Here is an 11,192-nt window from a genome sequence, read left to right as displayed (position 1 = left end):
TTTCAAAAGGAACTCCCCCTCAAAACACCAAACAAAAGCACCTCACAAACAACAAAATACAGAAAACAAAGCAGGCCCTTTCATCAAGCTATATAACAGCAGCCTGAACTCAGCACATAAAATATGTATTTGTGGGTACATGAAATGTGTATTTTTCAATAACTAATTTAACCTCCCTCCTAATACCCCATCAAGTACGGAGTGATTCTTTAACTGAGAATTGTTTGAAATACAAAAACATTTCCACAAATGCAGAATGCATTTCCGAAATGAAGTCCTCACAGCGTAACTTCGGTTGTGTCTTTTGAATGCTGGAATAAGTTGCAATCAAAATATTGAAATGGGACGTCCGTTTTTTAAATATAGAGAAATTAAAGTGTCATACACTGTTCACATCTGTACACCGCCCGTGGCGCCGCGGGCGCCACAGACTAAATAAAAGAGTAAGCTGTTCTGGGGCGGGATGTGTCCGGGATGAGGAAGGGTCCAGATTGGACCCTTCCTCATGACAGACAATCGGAGCGCCTGCCGATTGGTCCCTCTGATTCCCAGCCCCAGCAACTGCGAGACGCGTGCAGCGCGGCTCGCAGTTGCTCCCGGCCTGACGCGGCGAGAGGCGTGGAGCGCCTCTCGCCGCGTCAGGCCACTGCCCAAGGGAGCCCCCGTCAGTCGCACGGAGCGCAGCTGTCGGGGGCTCCCTGCCCGGCGGCCTGACGCAGCGAGAGGCGCAAAGCGTCTCTCGCTGCGTCAGGCCGCCGCTTGAGGGAACCGCCGGCAGTCGCGCGCAGTGCGGCTGCCGGGGGCTCCCTGCCCGGCGGCCTGACGCCGCCGAAAGCCCGCCGCCCAGGACAGCCCGCCGCCCAGGACCTCTGCCGCCACAGCTGACCCCACACCAGTCACTCCCGCAGCACACCAAACCGTCCGGCCCTCCTCGGCTGCCAGGAGCCACCCTCAGCCGACAATGCATACGCGGCCGCCTCCGACCTCGCCTCCTGATGGCTGCCGTCGCCCCGGCGCCCTCCCGGCCCCCTGGACTGGCCAGGCCACTGGCAACGCACGACGAGGACCACCGCCACTCCCAGAAAGCCTCCGAAAGGTCAGTCTCCCACCCAGACAAGGAAAGCCGCAGCCCCACCAACCACGCCCCGCTGCCAAGGCTCCTGCTCCCCTCCGTTTCCCCTGCTAGCGCCCATTTTATTTACATATAAAATGGGCTTTTTTTACTAGTTTATCATGATTTCACATTTTTCTTTTTCGATATACATATTTTATGTTGACGTCCTGGGCACGAAAATCAGCAGAACTCAGCTGGCTAATTTCGGGTTAAATATATTATATACTAGTATCAAAGCCCATTTTAAAAATGGGCTTTGAAAGGGGCAGCAGGCAGGAGGAAGTGAGAGGGTGGCCACAGCTCCCTTTGGCCCACAAAGCTGGCTAAAGGAAGTGGAAAGCCCCCCCCCCCCCCGGCTCCCTCCCAGCAGGAGCGTACCTGCGGGCCGCAAAGCCCTGTCGCTGCCTCTCTCCTCGTGGGCGGAAATGGAGGCCGCAGCCACTAGGCTTCTAGCAGGCAAGCAGGGAGGGGGGAGCTGGAGGGGGAGGGCCAATCAGGGTGGACCTGGGCGGACAGGGCCCCGGACAGTCTCCTCCCAGGAGGCTCTTTCCCAAATAGATAAGGGAGCGAAATAGTGTTAAGGATTTGTAATCCATTTGCTGGCTAGGAGCAAAAAACAGAGTGAAACTAATTCTGTGAGCTCAAGGGAGCTTTAGACATATCTTTCTCGAAACAATGGCTTCTTATAGATGACAGAAACTCTCGGAGTATTTGCCAGTCCTCCCAATTTGGTGTCATCTGCAAACTTGATGAGTAGTCCCTCCACCCCCTCATCTAGATCATTAATAAATATGTTAAAAAGTACCGGGCCGAGCACCGAGCCCTGAGGTACCCCCCTACTCACCTCCCTCCAGTCTGATGAAACACCATTGACAACAACTCTTTGAGTGCGGTTCTCTAACCAATTCCCTATCCACTTAACTATCTGAAAATCCAGATTGCAGTCCTTCAACTTATCCATCAGAACATCATGAGTAACCTTATCAAAAGCTTTACTAAAATCCAAGTAAATGACATCAACCGAATTTCCCCGATCCAGCAAACCTGTTACTTGGTCAAAAAAGGAAACCAGGTTGGTCTGGCAGGACCTGTTGGAGACAAATCCATGCTGACTTCCTTGGATCACCAAATTGTCCTCCAGATGTTTGCAGATCACTGCTCCATTTTTTAAAATCTACTCCATTAATGAAGCCAGACTGAAAGTTCTTCTGCAGGAGAATGGATGGACGCCGGCACGAGGCCTACCTGCCATGTTAAAGCCGCACAGGTGTCAAGAGCAGGTGGTGTCCTTGAAATGCACAGAGCAGGGAGCAATCAAGCATGTTCGGAAAAGCCCTGTATTTCACATGCCCCATCCTTGCTGCTTCCCTTGGAAATCTAGGCAGTGAGGGAAAGACAACCGTTCTCTGCAGAAGGAGGAGGAGAATTGGCGGGAAGGAAAGTCCATCCCATGTGGATTGAATTCAGCTAGAATCCTAGAGTGGGAAGGGGCCACACAGGCCATCTAATTCCACCCCCTGCTCAATGCAGGATCAGCCTCGAGCATCCAGGAGAAGGATCTGTCCAGCTGCTGCTGGAGGAGGGGTTGCTTACCATATCCTTAGGCAACCAATTCCACTGGTCAACTACTCTGGCTGAAAAATTTCCTGATTTCTAGCTGGTACCGTTCAAAACATTGTTTAAGCCCATGACTTCAGGTCCTCTCCTCTGCTGCCAACAGGATACTGCAGAGACTTAAAGGGAGCCATCCTGTCCTCCTCTTCCAGGCTGAACATTCCCAAGTCCCTCAGCCTGTCCTCATAGGATTTGGTACCTATGACAGGCCCCAAACTGTCCTCATCGCTCTCCTCTGGACCCTCTCCATTTTGTCCATGTCCTTTTTGAAGTGAAGGGTCCCAACAAGCCATCTAAATCAAACCCGACTGGCCAGATTAGAAGTCCACTCTCCCAACCATTACACCAAGCTGGCTCTTTGCTCTTTGTAGATGTCCTCATAGGGTTGGGAAATGCCCAAATGTGTACCGGTTATTCAAAAACACACTTTCAAATTCAATTCTTTTATCAGTGGCAATCCTTAGTCCCTTTAGTGCTGTTACAAAGTTGGTGGTAGAAACCCAATATGTTGTAAGCCAAGTTTTAGTTGCGAAACGGAGTATCTGATGGAGCCTTTCTACACATCTCTTGTGTCCTTGGAGTTCTACTGCAGGAGGTATGCTTCTTGTATCTACTGAATAGTTGTGAGTTTCTGCATTCTGCAGAGAGTTGGACTAGATGACCCTGAAGGTCCCTTCCCATTCTATGATTCTGTGATCCTCCAGGACACAGATCAAGCTGGCAATACCCAAACATGCTGAGGCACTGCTGGGTTCATAGGACTGGATTTTATTTGAGGCTCTGTATAAAGCCTTTGGGTGTTTTTAATTTATGTTGCATTATTAACAAAGCCTGGTATTTTTATAACTCCATCATGTTTTAGAAACTCCGTCCTGCACCCTCATTAGGCCCAATTTGTGAGCCGATGCATTCTGAAATCCCTGGTCTGTTGTCCCCTGTCCTGTTGTCGCAATAAATTGAAAACGGCTGCAATCGTGGGCCTCCCCCTCCCTCCTCCCTGCACCGTGGCTGATCTTCGGGGATCAGTGCCTGGATTGGTCCCTGGAAGAGGGAATCCTGTTTCTGATTAAACCCAGGCCTCGGCTGAGTAAATAATTGGAAACTCTGCTTGGACTGTCTAGCAGGGGCACGGGGGTGCGTGCTTGCTCTCTCACTGCCTCGGCTTCTTCCCTCCATCGCTGCGGAAAAATCTGCCACCCACTGCTGGGACCACCCATCCTCCTTGGGCTGGGCCTCCTTCCCCTCCAGAGAGCCAAGGCAGGGGGACAGAATGGCTGAGCTGAAGGTAAGTCCTTCGGAGCATGCAGACCCTGAAACCGGTCCCTCTGGCCTGTGGAGCTCCGGATTTCGGCTGATGTTGCCACATGCAGAAAGCTTTAATCTGTGGTGTGACTTTTGGGGGGGGATTTCCCCCCAGTCTTATTGGCAGCAGATATATCCATGATCCTGGACATTCAGACCCGGTTTGGGGTGCTCATATGTATCATATATATATCTATATGATTTGCTTTGATTCTTTGGCAACCTTTAAACAACTGAGCCAGGGGAGCATCCCGATCTACTTTGCAGCAGCTGTTTTCTCTTTGGGGCTTCAGTGGGGTGGGGGAGAACCATAGAACTCCCCCAAATTTTAGGATATTGGAGAGTCTCCTTCTTATGCCACATCCCGTAGACTTAGTATCCCCTCCCGCAAGTTGTACTCCGGGGCTGTTCCCCCTGCAGCCAATCAGGAGGATTGTGGCCTTGGATGCCTCTCTGTTAACTCCAAAGTTCCCGGACAGGATAAGACATTCCTGCTTTAGCTGTTGAGACCAGGGTTGCCGGCTCTGGATTGGAAATACCTGGAGATTTGGGGGGTGGGGCCTAAAGAGGGTGGGATTTGGGGGAGGAAGAGGCCTCAGCATGGTACCATACCGTGGAGCCCACCTTCCGAAATGGTCACTTTCTTCAGCTGAACTAATCTCTGTCATCTGGAGATCGGCTGTAATTGCAGGAGATCTCCAGGTCCCCCCTGGAGACTGGTAACCCTAGATGAGTCCCAGGGGTCCAAATTCCTGAATTCTCCTTGACTCGGTTGCTGATTTAGTGAATTGCATTCTGCCACACATTTGACCAACCTCTGCACAAAGACCAGGGCACACAGATCTGTGAGAAGATTGCTGCAGGGAAGCTCCACACAAGAAGAAGAAGAGGAAGAAGAAGAGGAAGAAGAAGAAGAAGAATTGGGTTTTGTCCCACTTTTCACTACCCAAAAGAGTCTCCAAGTGGCTTCCAATCGCCTTCCCTTCCTCTCCCCACAATAGACAACCTGTGAGGCAGGTGGGGCTGAAAGAGCTCTGAGAGAACTGCTTTGTGAGAACGGTCCTAAGAGAACTTCTTCTGGGCAGGTCAACACTGGATGCCTCACAGGCTTCTTAAAAAAGTAACCAAACTATATGCCAAAGCAGCATCCAAACCCCGGCATTCTGTACATGCTGTTTGATGATCCCCCTTAATCCTACCCCACTCCATGGAGTCCAGCTTCAAAAGCGCTCTCTTCCTGCCCCTGCTGTCTAATCTCCTCAGCAAAAGGCCATGGCTTGTAGGTCAGCCGCTTTCTCCCAAGGAGCGCTCTCCACTTGACATCCCAGTCGGTTCAAATCAAGGCACCGGGTTCAGAAATGTTTTGACGCCCTGCCGCGCCTTCATCCGTGCCCCAATCGGGTGGAGAAAGGCCAAGCAAGGAGGAAATGCCAACAGGCAAAGTCTTTAATACCTCATTTGCATGGAGCGCAAAAGGATCCGGAGCGCCAAATGAAATCTGGAGTGAGCGTTCGACTTTTCCATTCCCCCTGCCAACTCGACGGAGCCAGAGAATGTTTAAAAAGCCCACAAGGGAGAATGTGGAAAGATCAGATAAGAACGCTCAGAGACCGCTTGTGCAATTTAAGACCAACTTTCTAGCAAATGTTTAAAGGGCACATGATATCAAACTTTCTCAACTTTTTGACCATGGAGGGACCCCCGGAATATTTTCTGGCACCCCAGAACCCGGCTGGAAGCAAAGTCAGGTGGTCTTGCTTCCCAGCTACGCCCCAGGAGGACTGAAGAGGGGGAGAGGATGGGGTTTGAGGCAGGACTATGCACGGTCTAGGGAGTGGCTGGTTCCCTGCTTTTACGGCGATGCCAGGAATAGCTTGCGTCTGAGTCCATTAAAGCAGCATGTAGGAGAAAGGCCAGGGAGCCCCTGGGGAGCTCTTACGGCCTTCCTAATGCCACAACGCTTTAATACAGTCCCTCATGTTGTGGCGACCCCCAACCATAAAATTATTCCCAGAAATTAAACCCAAATTGACCAATGGCATGACGATCTATTGTTCACGATTGTCTATAAATGATTTTTTCCCCCAGGGTTTCTCCGTTCAGTTCTGCCTCTTGTCCCACTGCCGATCTTGCTCTTTTCCACTTCTCCAGACAGAGGAACACTCTGTCTCGATCTACCCTGCAAGGCTGTTGTGTGGATGGCGCCACCCTCCGGCCAAGCTGCTTGCCTTGTCGCGACCCCTGTGAAAGGGTCGTTGGACCCCTAAAGGAGTCCCGACCCCCAGGTTGAGAACCTGGTCTTACAGTCTTTACAGAGCCCCAAGACTACAGGACACCCCGGTTGGGAATCCCTGCAGAGTAGGGTCCCTTGCCTTTTCATCTTTCAATGGTTTTCAACGTCCACCCATTTGGGAAATCCCTCCAGGGCCATCCGGTTGGGTTGTGAGTGTCCTGCACAGTGCAAGGGGTTGGACTAGATGACCGAGGAGGTACCAATGCTATTATTCTATGATTCTAACCCTATCGCTCCTCCACTGTCACCTGCCACCCCCTTGAACCTTCACAGAATCAGCCTCTCCATCAGATGGCTCTCCACCCTCTGCTTAAAAATTTCCAAAGATGGAGGACCCACCACCTCCCGAGGAAGCCTGTTCCACTCATCTACCTCACAGGGCTGTTGTGAGGATAATAACGAATGTGTGCTGTTCTGAGCTTCTTGGAAAGGCAGGTGAGGTTAAAATGCACCAGACAGGTGGGAACAAGCACACACAGCTAAGGCAGCATTCACACGTGACCTTCCCCTGGATAGGTTTGCGCACAGACATACGGCTGGATTAGACTTCCTAACCTCCAGATGAGACCGGTATAGTTAAGAGCATAGCAGACTCTACTCTGGAGAACTGGGTTTCTCCATATGCAGCCAGCTGGGTGACCCTGGGTCAGTCACAGTTCTCTCAGAGCTCTCTCAGCCCCACGTATCTCACAGGGCATCTGCTGGGAGAGGAAGAGAAAGTGATTGTTAGCTACTTTGCTTGTTTGCTCCCATGGAGAAAATGGCAGCTTCAAAGAGGGAAGCTCTACAGCAGCATGTGTTGGCAGGGGCTCATGGGAATTGTAGTCCATGGAGAACTGGAGAGCCACATTTGGGCCATTCTGGTTTATGGGATTATGCCCTACTGACATCCCTTCTCTTCCCAAACCCAGAGTCCACCCCCCAAATCTCCAGACATTTCCCCACCCAGATTTGGCAGCTATAGAAAATGAAACAGGGCCCATTCTGCACACATAGGATGATGCACTTTCAATGTGCTTTGGCAGCTGGATTTTCCTGTGCGGAACAGGAAAATCTACTTCTAAAGTGCATTGAAAGTGCATTATCTCTTGTGTGCAGAATAGGCCCAGGTTTCCGGGGAGTAACTGGCAGGCTTCTGTTGAGCTGACCTGAGACCCATGAAAACTTATCCCAGAATCCCTTTCATCAATCCATAGAGCACCACTGGCCCCCACTAGCCATCCATGGTGTCACTCAGACATCCTGAAAGGGCCTGTTCTGCAAGCAGTCCAAGAGGATGGTTGGACTCGAAGTCCAAGAGCTGGTTCTGGTGGCTGGCTGGGCCTGGCTGCATTTGACCCTACAATGTCAAATGCTACAGTCCACCCTCTAAAGCAGGGGTAGTCAACCTGTGGTCCTCCAGATGTTCATGGACTACAATTCCCATGAGCCCCTGCCAGCACGCTGGCAGGGGCTCATGGGAATTGTAGTCCATGAACATCTGGAGGACCACAGGTTGACTACCCCTGCTCTAAAGGAGCCACGTTCTCCAGGGTGACTACTTTCTGTCATCAGGGGATAAGCTGTAATTCCATGGGATCTCCAGGCCCCACCTGGAGGCTGGCATCCTGAGCCAAGCGCCTTTCCACATTTCTTTTTGAATTACATGGCCACCCTCCAATCAAAAAGGAGCAGCCTTGACTCGCAGAGAGGCCAGAACCGGAGGGGGGAAATATTATGCCAACTATTCTGGGCCTTTTAGAACAATAAGTGGGATGGTGCGGGGGGGGGCAGGGGTTGTATGCTGCTGAGTCATCTGGCCTTCAGAGAACAACACACAATGACCTTGGATCCAAAGCATTCGTAGAGGGGAAAACCAAATTGCACTCTGGCACCAGAGCTGCTGGGCTTTTTCCGCTAGTCCCGGATTGCAGCAGGGAACCTGCACGGTCGCCTCCCCTCCCCCCTCCAAGTCACTGGACAAACAATGCGTCATTCTCCACCTGCCCTGCATCTGCAGAGCGGCAAAATCCATTCCCACTAAAGTCTTTGGGGGCAGAGAAATGCCTGGAGGTTTGGGGGTGGAGCCTGGAGAAGGTGGCGTTTGGGGAGGGGAAGGACCATGGCAAGTACAATGCCAGGCAGTCTACTGCAGGGATCGCCAACATGGTGCCCAGGGAGCCATGGCATCCACGGGCATCTTTCTGTCTGCCCACCGACCCTTTCTAGAAAGTGGATGGGGCCAGGTGGGGCTGGGGCCCAGCAAGGATTCTGATTGGCCACTGGAGAGTTGCTGGCTTGTGCAGATTTTCAACAACATTGCTTTGGCAACTGCCACCAGCACATCTCAAGGGTCCTCGTGGTGTGACTGAAGGACAGCTGCAGCGGCCACTTTGGGGCAAGCTCCGCCTCCTGCAGTCGCCTTCCTGGGGATGCTTTACACATTCCCTATTCCCAGCATCCGTGTTGCTGCCAAAGGAACCCAGCTGGAACATATCAGTGTCTATATCCCTACTTCTCAAGCATGCTCCTGTCTGTGGATATGTGAACCCACAGATTAAGGCCACGCTTGCACTAAACTGTGGGCTCTGCAAACTCGGGAGACCCCCTAACTCTGCAGGAAAGAATCTGAGCTCTACAAAAAAATACAAGGGGAGGTAAAATCCCCGTGAAAGTAAAACAGCAGTCTCCGTGCTTGAGCATGTTTGGATTAACTGACATTTCACAGCTTACTCAAGGTTGCTTGCAACGTCTACGGGAGGACTTTCACCCTAGCGGTTATGCAGGTCTGCTTTATGGGAAAGCGCATGGTGCACTGGTTGTGGGGCCACCCCTGTTTGGAGAAATCCACCAACCCAAAACAGCTGTCCAGGAAAGGCCAAACTATTCACACCGAAGCCTGAACAAAGGCAAAATAACTCGATTCTCAGTGAAAGAAAACTATTTCACTGTTCCTTCTTCAGTTTCTCTTTGCTTTTATTGTCTGCCAGAACAATGTCCGGATACGAGTAGTTTTCACTTTCAGTTTCCTCGGTGGCAAAGAACTAAGGAAAATAAATGCCTTAATGCAGCGAGGGGCGGTATATAAACAGAATGAACAGATAATACAGGCCAAATTCCACACTTCAGACATATGAATTGATCCTAATTATTTTAAATATGTATGACTTGCCACTCCCTCTTAAGGTTTTGCGTTCAAATACTCTACTTTTCTCTTGTCTACGATCAGCATTCCACAAACGAAAAACCTGAACTTCAAGCACGAGGAGGATCAACCAGTTTCAAAAATGTACAAACAATATCGTACAATGAAAAACGTTGCTTGTCTGCCTAAACAACTGGACTGTTCTTTCCGGACATCGTTCTGGCAGACAGCGAAAGAAAAGAAAAACAGAAAAAGGAACAGCGTTTGGGGAAAGCTTCACCTCCCGTGTTTCCCTTGTTCTTTTGTTTTGCAGTACATGTCAGGATTCGGGAACGAGTACAGCTCTGAAGATCCCCGCTGTCCTGGAGCTCTGCCACAAGGCCAGGTACGAGTGCTTCGGGGAACACGGTCAGCTGCCGCGCTGGGGAGAGACGGCCATGCCAGGCTTCCAGAATGGCTCCAGCCAGGAGGATTCGGCCCAGCACGCCTGAGACCCCCGTTTCAGACATTTCCTTTGCAGATATGTCCTCTGCAGCCCACCAGGCACCAGCATTCAGGGTTAGAGTTGTGGAGGGTGGACTTTATGGCATTATATAAACACCCAAAGAAATGCCTCTGCAAAGAATGGCGTAAAGTTTAATAAACAATTTCTACAAGTATTGTTGTCCAGAGTCTTTTCCTTCAATTTATTGCTTGAAGGGTTTGCAGAACATCAAAAGGATTGTCCCTGTCCATATGACTTTTCTCAACCGATAATTCTACAAGACGTACAAAAACCTTCGCAATATCTTACATCATGCAAATCCAAAAAATATGCACTGAAAACAGCTAAACAAAGCACCCCTCACAGAAAAAGAAAGTTTTTTCGTATACTCCAAGAGGGGCTTTCCAAAACATACAAGGGGTTTCTACAAAAAATAAATTGGTCGATTAGAACATGCAAAAATATCAAAGAAAAAGAGATTCTACTAAAGAAAGTATTTTTCTTATAAGAAGCATCCTTACCATTCACAGCTTAGTCTGGGCTTCTGTGATTATCTAGCTGTTAATGCTCTATTGGCACGATATAAAAGTGTTCTAAAGTTTTTGTATGTCTTGAAGAATTATCAGTCGAGAAAAGTCACGTTAATGTCTTGATTTATTTTTTTTTAATTCAGGCAATAAATTGAAGGAATTTTGTAGAAATTATTTATTATACTTCAAGTCATTGTGCGCATAGGCATTTCTTTTGGTGTTTGACTATCTCAGTGCAAACCCTTTTTCATATTGTTTATGGCATTACTAGGGGCCAAGCCCATTGCGTTCAGGAATACAGCCGACACTAGATTGGGGGCGGGTAGCTGGAAGAACTCTGTGGACAGCCTCCCCCTCCCCCCACAACCTGGAAAGGCTGCAATGAGCTGTCAGGGAACTCACCAGCAGGGGCAGCTCTCACGCAGCAGGGATCTGAAGCCTCCGAGCCTCAGAAGGAAGTGGAAGGAGGAGGGGGTGGTCAGGGTTGGGGGACAGAAGGCGATTGGCTGGGTGCTGGACAGACAGGCAAGCTGGTCGGAGGAGGAGACCCTCAGGGGCGGGACAGCCCCCTGAGTGGGTGTTAAGCACTGAGTGGCACTTAAGCCATGAGACACGCTCCTCCTCCAAGGCCTTGCCAGAAATATTATATGTGGAAGAGATACTCCACTGAAGCCCCTCCCCTCCCCAAACCCTAACCCAAACCTGGCACTCCATGAGTCCTGAATGGAACC

The 11,192-nt window shown here is 50.3% G+C and overlaps 1 protein-coding gene across 2 annotated transcripts in view; it reads left to right on the top strand.

Annotated features, from left to right (window-relative positions):
- Positions 1–3,827: 3,827 nt before the first annotated feature.
- HGD (homogentisate 1,2-dioxygenase) overlaps positions 3,828–11,192 on the top strand; it is a 29,480-nt gene continuing 22,115 nt past the window's right edge. Inside the window, exons 1-3 of one of the 2 annotated variants that reach the window (XM_077346303.1) lie at positions 3,828–4,013; positions 6,597–6,758; positions 9,761–9,832. In XM_077346303.1, the coding sequence (XP_077202418.1) occupies positions 6,726–6,758; positions 9,761–9,832 (105 nt within the window). In that variant the 5' untranslated portion in view covers positions 3,828–4,013; positions 6,597–6,725. The remainder of the gene's footprint in view (positions 4,014–6,596; positions 6,759–9,760; positions 9,833–11,192) is intronic. The other variant, XM_077346304.1, reaches the window with a different exon arrangement.

Source organism: Paroedura picta, chromosome 7, assembly GCF_049243985.1.
Source record: "Paroedura picta isolate Pp20150507F chromosome 7, Ppicta_v3.0, whole genome shotgun sequence".
Taxonomy (NCBI): domain Eukaryota; kingdom Metazoa; phylum Chordata; class Lepidosauria; order Squamata; family Gekkonidae; genus Paroedura; species Paroedura picta.
This window is presented reverse-complemented; position numbering and strand designations above follow the sequence as displayed.